Source organism: Ambystoma mexicanum, chromosome 10, assembly GCF_040938575.1.
Source record: "Ambystoma mexicanum isolate Mex_15411 chromosome 10, UKY_AmexF1_1, whole genome shotgun sequence".
NCBI lineage: Eukaryota > Metazoa > Chordata > Amphibia > Caudata > Ambystomatidae > Ambystoma > Ambystoma mexicanum.
Genome location: NC_090932.1, coordinates 1490733603 through 1490752848, shown reverse-complemented (window position 1 = coordinate 1490752848; position 19246 = coordinate 1490733603). Strand labels below are relative to the sequence as shown.

Genomic DNA, 19246 nt, shown 5'->3' with positions numbered 1-19246 from the left:
ACGCCACAGAAGCATTGGGAACTAGAACTTGAACGACACGGAGGGACCGGCCCTGTACAGGCATTCAGGGTTGCAGGATGTCGGTGAAAGGACTCAGGACAAAGATCAAACAACCAACTATTGAGGCCTTTGCTAAGACGCTGCAAACTCCCACCGCCCCGGTACAAAGTTCGCCGACAACCTCAGTGGACGATACTCCAAAGGGAGAAAATCATCAGGTCCTAGCAGCAATAACGGAGCTGAGCACCAAATGGTGGATATCAATGGCGGATCTACGAGCAGCTCTGGAGAACAAAATAGACGCAGTGGGGATAGAAGTCACCCAGCAGCGGCAAGATGTCAGAGCGCTGGCAGAAAGAACGAGTGGTCTGGAGAGTGTGGTGAAAACCAACAAGGAAACTGGCACAAATAATGCAAAGGAGGTCCACATATTAAAGCAGCAGGTGGCGAATCTTGAGAACTGAGCAGAATAAGCGGAAGGGAGGGCGAGATGGAACAACATCCGTGTGGTTGGCTTGCCAGAGGGAGAAGAAGGCCAGGATCCCACGGATTATGTGGAGAATATGATCCTGCAGGAAATAGGAGCAGACAAGCTTTCGCAGGGGTTTACGGTAGATCAAGCACATCGGGCCCTATGAGGAAACCGCGACCCGGGGCCCTGCCTCAATCGATAATTGCGAAGATCCTCAACTACAAAGACAGAGAGAAGATCCTAGAGTATTTCCGCAAAGGTGGATAGTTAAGGGGAGTTTAAGTTTGGAAACGAGCCTATATAGACGAGTTGAGCAATTGGATTTGGATTATACAGGAGAAGGGAGAAGTGGGATTCTGCCATGCCATGGGGGACCTTAAAGTAGTTACCTGGAATGTCAGGGGGCTCAATAATTATTTGAAGAGGAATAAGGTTATGCTATACCTGCGTAGGTATAGCCCTACTGCAAGAGACACATCTGACGCGAGACAAGATGGAGCTGATTGGGAAGAAATGGAAGGGGACTATGGTGGGTTTGTCATACTCGGCGTATGCCAGGGGAGTGATTAACTGGGTGGCGCCACACATCCCATTTCAGCTACTACAGACGCTGGTTGAGACGGATGGGAGGATGGTTATAATGAGGGGGTTGGTGGAAAACAGGGAGATAAGTGTTGTAAATACGTACGCCCCGAATCAAAATACAGTGGCATACTTTAAAACATTGTGTAATAACCTCAGCATGTGTGTGTGGAGTGTGGTGATATGGGGGGGGGGGACTTTAACTGCGTGTTAAACCCTAAAGTAGACAGATCAGATGGAAAAAATGGATAGACCTACCCCAGCAGCTAAAGCGTTGCAGACACTGCTGAATAACTTTGGGTACGAAGATGCATGGAGAGCGCGACACCCCCAAGAGAGGCATTATTCACACTATTCTGCCCCGAAACAATTTCATACAAGGCTAGATAATGTCTTTGTCACACCAGAGATAATGGCAGAGACCACGTACGTTGAATACAAAGCGAGAGTCCTTTCGGACCACTCGCCTTTGATCCTCGGGTGGCAATATTGTCCCCCGAGGGCGAGGATACTGACATGGCGCCTCAGAGCCTCAAAGCAGAGGCGCTGAGAGACCCCCTTTTTAGGGAGGATAGGAGGGAGGAGATTGTTAACTTTTTTGAGACAAATACTGGCAGTGTGGACTCGGTGGGCACATTGTTGGAGGTCTTCAAGGTAGTGATGAGGGAGGTAGCTATAGCAAAATCTAAAGGATTGCAAGGAGGGATCCTGGCTGACCTGCAGGAATCGGAGAGTGAACTGGAAAGGGCACTGGAGGGAGGAAATAACAATAAAGAAGACACTGAACTGATACTCAGGCTGCAGCAGAAATGTGCTGGGCACTGGGAGAGACTGTGTAACCTCAACTATAAAAAAATATATAGAGACCGCATGCGGGAGGAGATAAACCAGGTAGGATTTTGGCATGGCTATATAAGAGTGAAACTCCTAGACCTACAATCAGAACGATAACAAGAGAGTGGTTGATACCCAAGAGGGAGTCAACCAGGAGTTTGCAGACTATTACGGGCGGCTATATGGAGATGATGATGAGGAGGATAATCGCGCAGAAACATTGGAGGACATAGGATTGCCGCAGATTAGTGCTGAGGAAAGAGAGGAGCTGGATGCCCCGAACACTTTAGAGGAGTTAGAGGAGGTGGTGGGACAGTTGCCCACTAGTAAGACCCCGGGGGCTGATGGACTCCCAAGTAAATTCTATTAAACAGTTAAAGGAGAGGTGCTCCCCCCGCTGTTGAATATGCTGAATGAGGCATATGAGCTGGGCAGATTGCCAGAGTCACTGAGAGAAGCGATCATAATACTGCTACCCAAACCAAATAAGCCCGGGCATAGCTGTGGTTCATACAGACCCCTATCAATGTTAAATCAAGACAGTAAAATACTGACGGGCGTTTTGGCAAATAGATTGAGGAGGGTCATTGGTAAATTAATACATCTTGATCAGACAGGCTATGTGTCCCTAATAGAAACATATCCAACAATCTTAGAAGGCTCCACAGAGTTATAGAATATGGGAACGAGAATGAAGTTGAACTAGCAATAGTGTCACTAGACGCAATAAAAGCCTTTGATTCGGTCAAATGGCCATGGCTGCTGGCAGCCCTGGCTGGCTATGGGATGGGTCCTGGATATTTACAGTGGGCTAAGATGTTATATAGCGAACCGCTGGCTAGAGTTAAAACTGGAGCAGTGATATCGGAAAGGTGGCAACTCCGTAGGGGCACCAGACAAGGCTGCCCATGTTCTCCTATGCTCTATATGTTGGCCATGGAACCCCAGGCGATCTACTTGAGGCAACAATATGATACGATAGGCATTGCGGTGGGGGGTGAACGACATCTAATATCCTTATATGCAGATGATGTGCTGTTGTATCTACGACATCCGGAGGAAAACCTCCAATACATTTTGAAAGTTATGGAAAGATACGCGGGGATGTCTGGTATAGCAGTGAACCCTCAGAAGTCCAGCATGTTCCCATTAGGCAGATATAGAGGGATCCCCCTGAAACAACTACGGGTGTTACGGATACCATGGGTGGGTAGTACATTTCGCTATCTAGGGATAGATATATACCATACGGTGGAAGAATAGCATAGGTATAACACAGAGGTAGCCATTAAGAAAATTGAAAACTGCATGAGGTTCTGGGTAAAGCTGCCTTTAGCAATGATGGGGCGTGGGGCGATGTTGAAGATGGTGGTCCTGCCTAGGCTCCTGCACTACTTTGGCAATATCCCGCACTGGATACCAAAGAAGTTCTTCACTAGATTGAACAGTATTTGTAGGGACTTCCTGTGGCATGGAACACGGAACAGAGTGGCCCTCTGGAAGCTACAGAATTTCTATGAGAGAGGGGGTATTAAACTGCCTAATTATGAAGTCTATTATGTGGCAGGCCAGCTACAATACGTGGCCAAATGGCTCTCTGAGGAGAGTACTTCGGAATCCAGGTTGTTCAGGCAGGATTGTGCCCCATTTTACTTAAGAGAGATTATGTGGCTGCCCAAAGCAGAAATGGAAGGGCGCCCCAAGATGATGGTACTTGGATGGAGGATGTGGCACAGGGCCTGTCCGATAATGGAGAACCCGTCCCTATGTTCCCCCCCAAGTACCACTGGTTGCACTAGAGGGTGGAGAAAAGCAACTATGGATGATAATCAGAAACCATTGGGAACCGGTTGGAATAGCGACCGTGGGAGATATGTGGCAAGAGGGGACCATAATAGATTTTGAGGTGTTGAGGGAGGAAACTGGTCTACATACAGGCCAGTATATCACGTACCATAGACTAGTGTGGAGAATTAAGGGAGCGTGGCCTGAACCGGTGCTGGAGGAAGAACCAGATGTTACTATAGACACAATATATGACATAGCAGAGGGTGGACACGAGATATCTAGAATATACGAGATGGTGATGTCTAAAGTGGGGAAATAAGTAGTACAATTGAGACAAGACTGGGAAGGGGAAGTGGGAGCCCTGATGGATGATGGGATGTGGGAACGAGCCCAAAGGTATCACAGGAAGGTTTTGAGGAATGCTAGACTAAAGCAGATACAGCTGTATATCATGCACAGAGCGTATATGACACCCCAGAGGATATCTAGGTTTAAAAATGCAGGACGGCAAGCATGCCCCAAATGTGATGAAGAGAATGTGGGTATGGTGCATATGTTTTGGTCATGCCCAGTTATCGAGCGCTTCTGGAGCGAAATGGCACACAGGCTAGCAGAAAGAGGTATTAAGATCGTGGTGGATACAGTGTGGGCTTGCTTGTTGGAGGGGGGGTTCCCTAGGCCACGGAAACTTAAGCATGTGAGCAAACTAAAAGACTTGGCATATGTACTCGCAAAGAGAAGAATTGCCATGGGATGGAAAACATGCCACAAACCGAGAGTGGAGGTATGGTGGAAGGATTTGCAGAAATGGGCAGAGGCAGAAACTGGTATGGCAGGAAGCTAGCAATGTAGGGGGGAGGAGGAGACTGAGACCGTGATGGCATGGAAATGATTAATAGCAGAATTATTTGGGTTGCTGTTAGACCCAGCGGAACCCATGGAAAGGAACACCCTGTCGCAAGACGAAGGTACAGAGCATTAGAGGAAGTGGGCTTGTAACGGGGGGTGGGATAGGGGAAGCAGTGAACACAATCAAGTGATGTATAATTGAAATGCTATTGTACGCACTGCAAGTTTGGTTTGTATTGTATGTTTAAATATTTAGTAAGAAAATTAAAAAACAAAAAAAAGTGTAGCCAGGTATCTAACCATCCGATGTGTTCAAAGAGGACTGAGGTGAGGTGCCGGACTGCAGGGCCTCGGCAGGGCATTCCCACACCCGTGCCCCCGCGCTTTACTAAATTTAAAGGGGAAGGTCAATTTTTTGCTGCCAAAGGTTCTGGTACCGTCTCCATGTTGGGGGACGCCCACAAGGATGGGGGAAGGGGACTATGGACTATGAGTGCTCTGGTCACTACGGTGAATAACTTTAATGATTGCTATGTTGACCTTTTCTAAAGTGAGTGCAATAGCTTTGGAGTCTGCTAACTAAATGGCGTCCTTCATGTCTTTTATTTTGTTGCAGTGTTTGACTTGATTTGGAATTATTTAATTTATCTAGCACACATATTGCCTCCAGGCTATGTGATTCATAGTGTAGGCAATTAGCACTTAACGGACAGGGAGGAAGGTTGGGATGCAGAGGATGACCAGGGCGATCTAAAGACTGTGAGCAGGTGAGTTTTCTGTCTGGATCTGAATGGCAACAGAATACGAGCAGATCTAAGTAATGACAAAAGAGGTTTTCATGGTTGAGGACATGGGTCAGAAAAGCATTGGTTTCTGTATTTGTAGTTCGAAGGTGTTCAGGTCAGAAGAATAGAATCGTCTGATATTAGTGGGTATGCCAGAATGTAGCAGCTGATTTTGTGTTGTAAATATTTCCGCACAGTTCTGGTGTCGATTCTTTTTTTTCTCCAGAAACTGTTAAGTTTAAGGACATTGTTACATACCGAGGCTTTGACTTTTTTTGGACCTTGTCATGAACTGTGCACATTTGTGTCATCAGCATAAGCATGAAATAGTCGGTTGGGGGTTCTGAGCAAGTCTATCAGGGGTTTCATGTAGATAGATATTGCGCTGACCTTAAAGTAGCAATTACTACTGGTGAGTAATGTCTCCCTTTTCATCTATGCATTATTGTTCTTTGAAATAATCTGTTTAATGAACAAATGGGTTGGTGTATTGATCTTTGGGTACTTTGTTTCAACATCGGTTCAATTGAGGATTAATTTCTCAAAAGCAATAGCCCAGAACATGGCAACACCTAATTTTCTTGGAATTTGAAATCAGTTGGCGTTAATATTTCTTTTGTTTGCAGGCAAAATCAAAACCTCTTTCTGTTAAGGTATGTATCCTCTATAGATCCCTACTCTTGGTTGATGAATTAAGAGGTTATTTGACAATCCATTGCTGTGGTAAGATGTTTCTTTACATTTGTTTTCCAGCATAGCTGTGTTGCTTTGCTTAAGGTGGAACTTTTATTCTTAACACGCATGGTGTTTTGAGCTGGGCAACTGGGCAAGTTGTAATATTTGGCCTTTTTAATAGTGGAGGCATATGTAGCTCCTCTGTTACATGTGCCTGGCTGGTGATTCCTTTAGATGTGCTTCTTGAATTTTAATATTATATGTTGCATGTACTGTTGGCGTTTGACTTTGTGTAAAGAAGACATCCGCTGTTCCCCAGTGGATATCTTTCTCTAGGTCAATAATCCTTAACCTTGGAAAATGTCAGAACCTGTTTAAGATCTTTTTCTTTTTTTGAGTATCTGCTTTTCTTTCCAGTTTTGATCAGGTCTCAAGAAGTGGCAGTAGCCTCTTTTGTTATTTAGACCATTTGGAATGGTGAATACAAGTTTGCTTATTCCTCTTAAGGGATCAGCCATTATAGAACTATTTCTTTAATAGGTGGGCTACGTAAAGACACAGTGGGCGAGCTGACATTTCAATCCTTTTGCATTGAGATACATTTCAATGCTTGGCCACTAGTTAAACATTTATAACACCATTTCTTCTAATAACATTTAGCACATCTAGAATTAATAACAATCAGACCGTTTGTTAACCTAATAGACTATAGGTATTTTAGTCTGCTTAACAACCCATAGCATTTGACTCCAACTAAAGGATGAGATGATTGTTTTTTCTTTTTGCCACCAATACAAGTTTTGTTTTATTTTAGTGACTGATTTTTTTAAACTGTAGACGTCGCTCGTACAGTAAGTACTTTATGATGCAAATGGGACACTTACATAGTTAACCCTGCATTTCTATTCCTGATATTTGTGTCTGGACTCGAACAGTATTGTCTTAATATGCCTTCTTGTCTCCTTTCCATTGCGATGTACACTGTTCACAATACATGGTGGTCTAAAATCTTGTTAACCAATGTCTGTTTTAAAGAGGAGATCCGTATAGCTCTACAGTCACCAAGAGCATGGATCATTGGAGGATGCCTACCTTTGTGAACGGTTTTGAGAAAGTTTGATAGACTGGAAGGTTATATTGTATAACTGTCTGGTCTGTCTGAATTTGTCTGGTGTAGCTCACTGAGTAAAAAAGCACCTAGCTCACTTAGTAAAAAAGCACCATAAAGCAATGTACATTTTAATTTTCAATTTAAATCTTGAATTGTGATGTTTGCTTCTGATTGCCCTACAGGGATGAAGAAAGGAGAATGTTTCCCATTTAAACTATAGGGTGCACATTAACGTTGCATGTGTGAACATTGTATCCTGAATATTATGGCCTAAGTTATTTAGCTTATTGTTTTCTTAACGTACTGAAAATATTGCATTTTGCAGATCCACATGGTTGACCCTCGCCTTGATGTGGAGTATGATTGATGTTGGGTGATATGTCCATGCCTAACAGCTTTGATTTGTGTGTTATGTTTACTAATTGATATTCAATATCCTTGATTTATTCATTAACATGTATTTTAAGCATTATGCATCTGTTTCTCAAATCATGTGACTCCTAGGTGGCTACAGTATCTGAAAAGTCTCGTATTATGGAGCTGGAAAAGGACTTGGCATTACGAGCAAGGGAACTAGAGGACCTTAGACTGAGAGTAGAGTCAAATAAACCACCTGAGGATGTTGATACTTCTCTCTCGCTGTTACAAGAAATAAACTCTTTGCAAGAACAGATTGATGCTTTGAACAAGGCACATCAGCACGAAATTACTTTAATGAAGGGACAATTTAACACATCTGATGAATCTTATAAACAGGAGATCATGACTCTGAAAGCCAATGCAGAAAAGATTGTAAAAGATAATGAGGCCTTAAAAACAAAGCTTGAGGAGGCAAACAAGGAGAATTCTGATGTAACCGAACTCTGGAAATCAAAGCTGGAATCTGCTATAACTTCACATCAACAATCAATGGAGGAATTGAAGTTGTCTTTTACCAAAGGGATTGGTGCTCAGGCTGCTGAATTTGTTGACATGAAGTCTAGGCTTGAGGCTCTTACATCCGAACACCAGAATGAAATTAAGAGTTTACATGCCAAGCAAGAGGCCGAAACATCTACTCATGTGAAAGAAATGGAAGCACTTAAGGCAAAACTGTTAGAGATGACGGAAGAAAGGGATAAGGAGCTTGAGAAGCTGAAATCTACCCTTGAGGCAGCAGAAAATCAACACCTTATAGAAATGGAAGATCTGCTGAACAAAATGATGGACACTGAGCTAAAGGTAAAGGAATTGGAAGCGCTGCAAAGCACATGCCAAGAACAAGCTAAAGTTATTGATAATTGTAGGGAACAAATCAAAGTGACAGAGGAAAAGCTTTTAAGTCTTGATGCATTGCAGAATGCCAATTCGGAAGCCATTTTGGAAACTGCAAAACTTAGAGAGCAACTTCAGGCAGCTGAGATGCAGATAAAGAATGCAGAGACTGAAAGCCTTGTCCAGCATAGTAAGGTTTGTACATCACACCATGGTATTATGTTTTTATTTCATTTTGTATGTGATTTAAACTTTAGACTAAAGGCTTGCCTATTTAAAACCTGTTCTTTTCTGTACTTTAATTACTTCTACAGTCATGTTTCAGGTCAACAGAAAGTTTCTTATTTTGTTCAAAATTATACATTATCTAATCAATACAGTCAGCAAATGAGGACTTTGGCTTTTGTAGTTCCAAAGAGCTGCCCTTACTTTCACTTATGGTCTACACATGTATACTCAGCAAGGCAGTCTGTCAGTATCTGATTCATATGCCTAAATGCACCTTGCTCATACATAAACATGCGTTTCACAGAATATATTTTGCTTCATACGCAAAATTTATTTCCTTCTTTAAGCTGCAATGTCCTGTCCCTTTTTTAATCCTGTTTTCGAATCTATGAAAAACTGTACAATGGCCTTGTTTGTAATATTTGTAGGTTATTGCCATTTCAAAATGTATTGGCTGTCATGGTCTTGGAGACACAGTTGGTTACATATATCATCACTCATCTGGTGATCTGATTGTGCCCATCAGCTCGACTCCTTCTTTGAATCAACTGTTTGCTCAGAAAGGCCTTCTCCTCTGCCTCTTAATTCAGCTACTGCAATCACGTCCATACTCTTCCACCCACCGCCCCAAGCTTGGATTATCCTTGCTTGGCACTTGCTTTGCTTGATTTAGAAATTCAGAACACTCAAGATTCGACATGGTAGAACCTAATAAAATGTGGTAGTTGAGCTGTTGTCCGAAAGGTATATCTTGCTGCTCCATATTACCCTTCCTACTGCACTGGATTTATTATCACTCCTCTTCTAATGACCCCTTTGTCCCATACTTATGACCTTGCCTTTCTCCTGTTTCTTGCCAAAAACTGATCCTGATGATTTGTACCTTTTTTAATGACTTCTTTTTCTTTACTTGTGTTGTCCTCCATTCATGAAAAATATCTCCTGATGCTCAACCGCTTCTCGTTTCTTCACTATCTTACTGCTTCTATGCCCCCTGTTTACTTGACAGCTCCTCTTTACCCCTTTATGAGATGGCTCCTTAGCTCGTCTTTCCATGTGACCTGTTAACCTTGCAAGGAATGCAACCCTACCACAGGCTGCCTTTATTTCCACCCTGCTCCTAATTGGCTCTTTTCCTCAGTGCCCCAAGTCCCTTTTTCTCCCCTCCGCGTAACTGCTCAAGTTTTCCATTCTGCCTGACTGATTCACTTTCTCTGTGTCCCCACTCGTAGACCCCGCCATCACACCCAAGCCTGACTTTCCTACTAGCTTGTCTCCTCGTTTCCCCCAACCCCATTGGCTTTACCAGGCCATCTTCACTCTTTGCGATGTCTGACATTTGCTCTGTTTTGCCTTGGCTATTCTCTTTCCTTGCTCTTACCTGCAACGCGCTCACCTTGGAATCAATACGATGCAGAGCAACACAGGTTTGATCCCCGGGTCCGCACTTAGAAACCTCTGGATATTAAGCACGTTTTAAATAACCAATTACAATTACAATGTTGTCATTTCTGACATTTCTTACTCCCCTCCAGTATCATTAGACACCAGTGTCTCATTCCTTCTCTTCCGTTCATGGGGAGATATCTAATTTTTATAACTGAAATGTCCTGCTGTTATCCTAGGCTCTAACATTAAAATATCTTCTTTTTCCTTAGATGTAACTTTTGTCCCTTCATTTTTCTATCAATGCTAGCAGCCGCCTTCTGTTTCTTGACAGTCCACTTGCCTTTTTCTTTTTTTTTTTTTTTTTTAGCCGTCATCAGATATCTCAAGCTAATCTACTGAGTTACGCCCCCTCTTCCTGGGAGCTTAGACTTCTTCAATTCATTGCTGAAAAAGGGTGGCATTCAGACCTTTTAACACTGAACCCCAAGTGTCTGACTGTTCTATGCTTCTTTTTTGTTCACTTTTCACCCATCATGCTTAGACTCGCTCTTTAACTGATTCTCATCCTTTATCCCAACACTTTAATTGGCTTATTACTCCATGTCTTCCTCATTGACAGTGCTTTCTTTCTACTAATAGTCCCTTCCCAAACTCACTGAGCCGTCTTGTTTTTGCTAATCCGCTTTCCATCCCTCTAACCACATAATGTGACCCCTTCCCTTGGTTGGACTCTTGCACCAAAATCCTGTTCATTGGTGTGACTTACTCCTTCCACTGCTCATTTCCCCACTCTCCACCTCTCCTTCTTATATAGTAGTATACCTGACCACCCCTCCCCTTCTCTTGCTATTGCAACGTTTTTCTGATCGCTGACTTTTATGATGTAACCCCTTTTTTTGCTACTGTATTTGTGCACACCGTTTCTAGAGGGTGTTATGGAAACATTGCAGCTCCTATGTGGAAATAAGTCCTGAGGATGCTTGCATGCCTACAATGCAGTATTGCTATAATTGATTGTGTTTAAAATTAAATCAGACATAATGCATTTCTGTTTAAGAAAATTGCATGCAACATCTTTGCAATCTCATTAGTTTCAGATTACATTCCTGGTATTTAACTCTGTTGCAACTCTATATGAAGGACAATCACTATACTTCTTAGATGCCATTCTGGAAATCTTCAAGTCCCAAAAGGCCATCAATACCCACTATTTATCCACTTAAGACTATCATTATTATAGCCCACTGGATGGCAGTTACTGGGCAAATGCTTAACAGTTTATGGCATGGTTGGCACTTTACTGAACTCTCATATTATTGATATGCTCAATGAGAGCCAACATTATCACTTCCAAGTGTTGCAGTAACAGTATAATTCACGTATAACTATTAAAGCCACACATTTAGATGTTAGTGCTTTAATAAAGTCATATCAACATTCATTGAATCTCTTTATTGACAAATCTGAAACTTATACATGACAGATTTAAAATGAGGCATGCTTGATTGTTTTTTTATTTTCACATTTGTTGACATTTTTGTTTTTATGTAAGTGGTCTGTGTAATTGTTGTATTTATTTACTTTCACATTATGTAATCATCCTTATTAGGCCAGTGACCTAGCCATAGAAGTTCAGGGGCGCGATGAAAAACTTGCAAACATTGAGAAAAATCTGGAAGCTGTGAGTCAAATCAAAGATTCATTGGAAAAAGAATTGCAGAGCTTAGTAAGTAATTGTTTTGTTTTGTCTGACAAGTACCTACCATCCTTTATGTATGCTTTACTTGTTTGCCCATACATTAATAATATATATCCTACCAGTTTTAACTACCCTCATCTACCTGTAAATATTTTTCATTAAGGACTTTTATTTGTTTGGTGCCAACAAATTATCATTTTTCCACCGTAGAAGCAAGCCTTCATTGTTCACCAATCAAGGAGCACAAGGATCATCAATCCTTTTGGAGAGAATGGTGATCTTTGTTACAGTACATGAAGTAAAGTGATATTTTTTTCTCCTATCCCCAAAAGTGTGCCAGATTCACATAGGTTAATTCCATACTCACTGCCCTTAAAATGACTCCAAACAAGACAGATTATTTTGATGCTGTCACTGGACCTTTTTCACCTGATTAAGATCCCTGAAAATAATGCAGATTTTGCAACATGAACTCAGTATATTCACATTTATTTTTAAACCTTCTCTGGTGGTTGGATTCAGAACGGGCCTGTATGTTGTCTAGAAGAGAAAAATGAGTGTCTTTTGATGTAATACAAGTCTGCAATCAGATCACTTTATGACATTGTCTGTAAGCACTCTCTAGTCTATGCGAAACCACAGCAGCTTCTTCAAATTAACGTTTCTGCCCCTGTTTACGTCAAAGAATCAACAGTCCTAAATAACTCTAAAAACAATCATTACCTCTGGGATCCAAACAAGTTGGATGTGACAGTTTCTTTTTTTTTGTTTAAATAATCTATTACATAACGACAATGCAGCATAATTTAACATTAGCCAAAATAAAAAGGTTGAATTAATCCAATCAGTAGATATTCTATGATACCTGTAGGGTATTTTGTGGAGATTTGGGGCCTGACGGTATTTTATTACCGCCGAAAAATAACTTAGCAATAATCACTCTTTGTATTCAGATTTGGCCATGTGCAACAATAATACAATGGACATGCATTATTTCAGCACCCAGACCTGCATATTTGGTATACGTGGTTGGTGGTATTTTGGTGAGCATAATTCCCTTGTTTTATTTGTGGCCCCAATGTCCAGAATCCCTTATCTTTGCTTAGATTTTTCGTGTGATCACTAGAGAGACCTCAGACCTGCATTCTAGGAATACCACATTTTCCAGTGATAGTGTTGGTGTGCCACCATGGGCGAACTCACTGACTTATTTACGACAGAGAGCTATATGTGGTAGTCTTGTGGTAATTTCCACTACCTTATATACGGTAGGGAGCTATGTTCAGAGAGTCTCTCTTCCCGTTGGCTCATGTACCTCCAACAAGCTATGCTACAGTCACTCACAATTATTCATACTGATTCTGACATGCACACATCTGTCTTAAAATGACCATTGCACTGTTTAAAAATCTCCCCACATCATCAGCATTGTAATGGTAAACAATAAACATCACCCGTCTGTTTTCAAATATTTTTCTGTATTATAAAAGTTGTATTTAAACACGATCTCATTCTTTACAGAAATAAAATGGTACAGTCAAAGCATTGTCTGTGACACACTGCAAAGAGAGTGGCGGAGAACAGAACTCAAATTGCAACATTAGCACTTGATTAAGACACGCACAGGAATCCCCTTTCCTACACTGACTGCATATTTTCGTGCACACACACGGCTCCCACGCTTATGTAATTACCTTATCTGAGTTTTCTTCAGCTGTTCTCTTTGTGAATGTAGCTCCCTTGAAGATTAACCCCAGTTAAAGGATCGCCTTCCCTTCTCAAACCGGGGTCATTGCCTGGAATTCTCAGCTTTTGCAGATAGGAACGCCTCAGCCAGTGGAAAGGTTTTTCTTTCAGCTCTCCCCACTCTCGACTGCCAAATCTTGACTGTAGCAGGATGCAGGGATCTGCATTCAGTCAGGAGTCCCACAGCCAGGTCTTCTCCCCAGTAGTGCAGAAAATGTCTGCCTCTCTTTTTTTCCGTTACTGCCCACTAAAACTTTCATCTCAGCCCTCTGTATGACGTGTCCCAATGAAATCCATCATCTCTCATCCTCCTACTCTCAACAATAGCTTCGCTTATACATTTGCAATTGTTGCAAATCTGACTTCCTTCTTCCTGCAGTTACTGTGCACAAAAACACGGAGCAGCAGACAAAGAATAGAAGAAAAAAAATCTGCACACACATTTAAATGGTTTTCAGAGTATGCCTAATTCTGCAGTGGAGAACACATTTCATTAGTGGGTTATGTTAAATAAGGTTTTATTAGTCAGGTTAATGGTTAATAGGTTAGCTGTTAATTTTCAAATGTGTCTCTCGCACCATAGGCATTTCAGGTGAAAAATAGTGTGCATTTTTAAATGAGCACGTGTGCTTTTAACTGTAAAAATAGATTTGCATCTTATATGTTAAAATCGTTTTTGACTGAATAGCCTGTCTTTCCTTGTTAATCTGGTAACCCATATAGCAATGCACCGCACCCTTGTGGTGGTGCTGCAAAAAAAATGTGCTACTTGTGCAGTAGTGCTGTACTCTGTGCTGTTTGCTACCTGTGCAGTAGTGCTGTACTCTGTGCTGTTTGCTACCTGTGCAGTAGTGCTGTACTCTGTGCTGTTTGCTACCTGTGCAGTAGTGCTGTACTCTGTGCTGTACCATGCCAAATATCCTTACATATACCCTCCTTTTGTTTTTAGAACTTGGCTACAATCCAAGCCAATTCCTAAAAACAACTTGTTCTCTCTCTTTTTTTTTTTTTTTTTACAATATAGCAATCCAACAAAATGAATATTCATGTGCATCAATGAAAAATTTGCAATCAACATTTCATCTGAGTCCATCAGTTCATAAAATGTTCCACATTTGCCTTCTCAGTGGAAGTGGCATTACTTTAAGTTTAAATTTTCCAAGTCAATTAAAAACAACGAAATAAAACAACTAACTAAAACAAATAATTAATATAACAAATTAAAATAAATAATTAAAATAATAAATACGTGGAACTTCATATGCCGGAACTTCTGTTTTGTCTCTTTTGGTATGTCCCGACCAGCGATGTTATTCGGTTCATTCGAGTATTCTTTCATCTTGGCAATCTTGAATCCACAGCAGTCATCTCTTTTGGCATTCCGGTTATTTTGTCTTCACCTCCACCTGGAGGCAGGCATCTTTTGGTCTTCATCCAGGGGACTCCAGGACTCCATCGTCTCTCCCATGGGCTCTGATCTCGGAACCTCTGATCAAATAATGTTAATTGTCTTAATCAAAATAGAAAATAAACAAATTAAGTACATAGCATAATACTAACTTCATCCTTTTGCCAAAAATAAAACATGCTTGGTAAAAATATATATTTTTTTTTTCTGAAATTAAACACAAGTTAAAAGAAAACAAACAGATATTCAATATTTAACACACTTTCTCTCTGCACACCAACCATGAGCTTCCATTATATGTGCATTTATTTATTTATTTATTTATATTATATATTTTTACATATATTACAGTGTTTATGTGCCATCATAACAATCAACTTTTTTTTAACTTCTTTGTCACTGCCTCCTGATTACACCCATTTATTTTCTCAAGGGACTCTGTCTGTTTCTACATGCTCAAGCTGCCTGATCTCATGCCTGGGATGGCATGGTTTGATTTGATTTACATGGACAAACTGCTCTATTGCTGTTTCACCTTCATTTTTCAAAATTTTATACACTACAGGAGAGACCTTATCTATAATTCGAAATGACCCCTGCCAGGCTGCTAGAAATTTAGAATTTTTCTGTTTACTTTTTCCAAAATGAAACTTGTACACCTGATCCCCTACACTGTATTCCTTTACTGATGTCTTTTTATCATAATATGACTTTGCACTGTCAGCAGCTCTTTCCAGATTTCTCTGCACAAAAGCAAATGCATGTTGCAAATGTCTCCTCAGTTCATCAATATATTCATGAACTGTGGATGCACTCACAAGGGTTTCCTCATGTGTTCTGTATAGTAGGTGTTGTGGTAACACCATTTTCCTACCTGTTAAGACCTCATGGGGGCTAACACCTGTTGCTTTGGCAGGAGTCGACCTGATTGCCATCAAAACCAATGGTAAACGCAAATCCCAGCTGGAACCTGCTTCTGCCACAAATTTCTTTAAAATATCCACAACAGACCTATTGCTTCTTTCAACTGTACCTGAAGACGCCGCCCGATATGCGATATGTAGTTTCCTTTTCACACCTAGTATTTGCCATACCTTACTCATTAGAGTACTTGTGAAATGACTTCCTCTGTCTGACTCAATTCTTTGTGGCAACCCAAACCTTGAGAACACATGGTTCACCAGTAATGTGGCTGCTGTTTGCGCACTACAATCTGGTGCAGGAATGCACTCAATCCACTTCGACATCAAACATACCACACTCACAATATAACGGTGTCCCCTGCTCGACCTTTTTAAAGGACCTACATAGTCTATTTGCAAATCTGACCATGGGAGAGTTAGGCCTCTTTTCATCAATGGTGCTCTATGCATTGGTGAAGCAGGTTTAAATTGGGCGCATACTAGACATCCTCTAGTATATAATTCCACATCTTGGGACATATGAGGCCAGTAAGCATAATCTTTTAGTATTTCTAATGTCTTTTGTGAACCTCTATGGCCTGCAGTTATGGCATCATGTGCATGGTGTAGCATTAGTCCTCTGAATGAAAGGGGTACTACCCACTGTATTTGCCCTGTTATGGACTCTCTAATCATGAGCCCATCCTGTAATCTAATTCGTGTTTTGTTCTTCAATAACACCCTCAACTCTTCTTTTCCCATACAATCTTTTTCTGTTAAAGGATTTTGTTCAGGATCTATCAAATGATTATAATAGATTCCCAAAATTTGATCATTCTTTTGTGCCTCAATCAAATCTTGGTCTGGCGTGTCATGACTCCACTGCACCACCGGTTGATCTATCTCCTTTGGTGCTTTAGAACGTGTCACTGCATCAATTTGTATTTCACCCATTAAATAATCAATATGTAGCAATTCTCCCATCACAGCCCCAATCTTAGCCAGATGGTCTGCCTTATCATTTCCCTCCTTATCCTCTCCTGGTGTTTTTAAATGCCCACGAATTTTTCTCCAGTATATTGTTAAATTATTTTCTGACACCAATTTGTCTATGGCTTGTATCATTTTTCCATGTTTAAGTGGCTTTTTGTTGTATGTAACCATGCCTCTTGCTTTCCAACCAGGCAGATACTCCACAAAGCTATTCCGTGCATAGTCAGAATCAGTCACCAGGACAATTTCACTGAACTTTTTATCAACTGCAGTAGCAATTGCTTTATAAATGGCTGCCAATTCCGCCACCTGACTGCTCCTATCTCCAATCCTCATCCCTATACTGGGAACGCCTTCACATTTCAACCAGACATTTCCTATTCCTGCCACTAATTGTTTATTACTGTCATTTTCAATGTGAAAAGCACAACCATCCACATATACAGCTGGCAAATCCTTGCATGTTTTTTCATCAAAAGCTTTGTGTGGTGATTGTTCAAATTCCTGCAAACCAGTTTCCACTTCCATTTCATTTGGTATTTGTTCAGCTGCACAGTCATGTAAGTCAGCTAACCCTTGAGCAATTGGGCTCTTTTTATTTTGTCCATATCTCACTTCTACGGGAAAACCTTGTAATGCCAGCGTCCATGAAGTGATTCTGGATTGCGCTAGATTGCCTGATCTAATTCTTTTACTCTCTAAAAATTGCAAAGGTTGATGATTTGTTTCAATAATCACCTTTTCTCCCTGAACAATGGGGCGGAAATGTTGTAGCGCCCACACAGTGGTTAATAGGGCCTTTTCACATTCATTAAATTTCATTTCAACTTGGGAAAATGCCTTACTTGCATATGCAATGGTTTTGTGATTCAAATCGTGTTTTTGTGATAACACTGCTGACATACAATGTTCAGAAAAACCTATTTCTATGAAGAAATCCCTGTCCTTTATGGGGTATGCTAAACATGGTGCCTTTACAAGACATTCCTTCAATCTAGCCACTGCATCAGACTGCTCTCTTTCCCATCTCCAGGGAGTATTTAGTTTAAGCAGTTTAGTCAATGGTTGAGTGATTTCTGCATAATTCTCAATGAACTTTCTGTTATAGCCTGTCATCCCTAATAAACTTTTTACTCCTTTCACATTTTTAGGATCTTTTAATCTTTGTATGGCCTCTATTTTCTTCCTTTGTGGATTTAGCCCATGTTCAGTCACTTCATGCCCTAGAAAGTTCACTTTTTTCTTGCACCATTGTGCTTTTTGCAAAGATACTTTGGCGCCTGCTTTCTGCAATTGGCCAAGTATATGTCTTATTTCATCAAAATGGCTTTTAAGGCTTTCATTTTTTATCAGGACATCATCCACATAAACTATTGTTCCTCTTTCCGCTGCATCTGGCATGGCCTTTCTCAAAAATATGCCAAATTCACTCCCACTATTGATGTACCCGAACGGAGCTCTAAGCCAGGCATATTGAGTCCTGTCAAATGTAAAGGAAAATAAGTGTTGTATCTCCTCTGCCAATGGCACACACCAATATCCAGAGGTGAGATCTAATGTGGTAAATACCTTTGAACCATGTATCTGAGCTAGGCCCTGATCAATGAATGGTAGTGGCCATCTAGATACTGGTACTCTTTTATTTAACTCTCTTAAGTCTGCACACAGCCGCCATTGACCATTTGGCTTTAACACACCTAAAATAGGCGTATTGGATGTGCTATGAATGGGCCTGATTATTCCCCGTGATTCCAAATTTTTAATAATCTCTGCCAATGATTCTAAACATGCCAGCGGTAGTCTATACTGGCGTACAAACACTGGATTTCTGCTACAACCTTCTGGTAGTGTGGCCACATGTAAATCAGTTAAACCACAATCATAAGCATCTTTTGCAAATACATCCTTAAACTCCATAAATATTTCCCTCAGATTGTTTCGATCCTCATCGCTGTCACATGCATCCGCTAAGGAGATCTGCTCTTCTACCATTTTGGAAAATTCTGGAAACTCTTCTGGTAAAGGAATCTCAGCGCTTTCCTCTAACTGTGTGGCTGTGTCTTTTTGTAGAGCTGCCACTTTTAAATATTTTGGCATATCAGCTTCCACTTCAATGGGCTGATTTCCTGTTTCATTTTCATTTAAATTAAATATTATGCAATCCTCTTGATGGCAGCACACTGTCTCATTTGAATCATAAGGATACACAGAATGAATTTTAAATATTCCTTTGGGCTGAGAGTCCAGGTGTTCTGGCAACTCGCCCTTGGCATCTACATATTTTTCAGGAATATTCCCAATCACCATGTTATTTAAATCTGCCGTATAATGTGATTTTTGTATGGCCATTCCTAATGGGGAGTTTTCCTCTAAATGAATATCCTGACAACCTTTATTATTTACCATGATTTTTACAGATCCCTCACCAATGTCTACCAATGGAATGTATTCATAATCCAGGCCTTGCTGTTTTATGGATTCATTCAGGCATACAAATGCATCAGAGCCTTTCATCTGCTGTCCATTTTTGC

At 40.9% G+C, this 19246-nt stretch overlaps 1 protein-coding gene across 16 annotated transcripts in view; it reads left to right on the top strand.

Annotated features, from left to right (window-relative positions):
* Nucleotides 1-19246, top strand: part of CLIP1 (CAP-Gly domain containing linker protein 1) — a 1286645-nt gene that overhangs the window by 585289 nt on the left and 682110 nt on the right. For 8 of the 16 annotated variants that reach the window (XM_069619603.1, XM_069619606.1, XM_069619604.1 and 5 more), the window contains 3 exons: nt 5937-5963; nt 7601-8545; nt 11577-11693. In XM_069619603.1, the coding sequence (XP_069475704.1) occupies nt 5937-5963; nt 7601-8545; nt 11577-11693 (1089 nt within the window). The remainder of the gene's footprint in view (nt 1-5936; nt 5964-7600; nt 8546-11576; nt 11694-19246) is intronic. The other 8 variants (XM_069619608.1, XM_069619605.1, XM_069619618.1 and 5 more) reach the window with 4 other exon arrangements.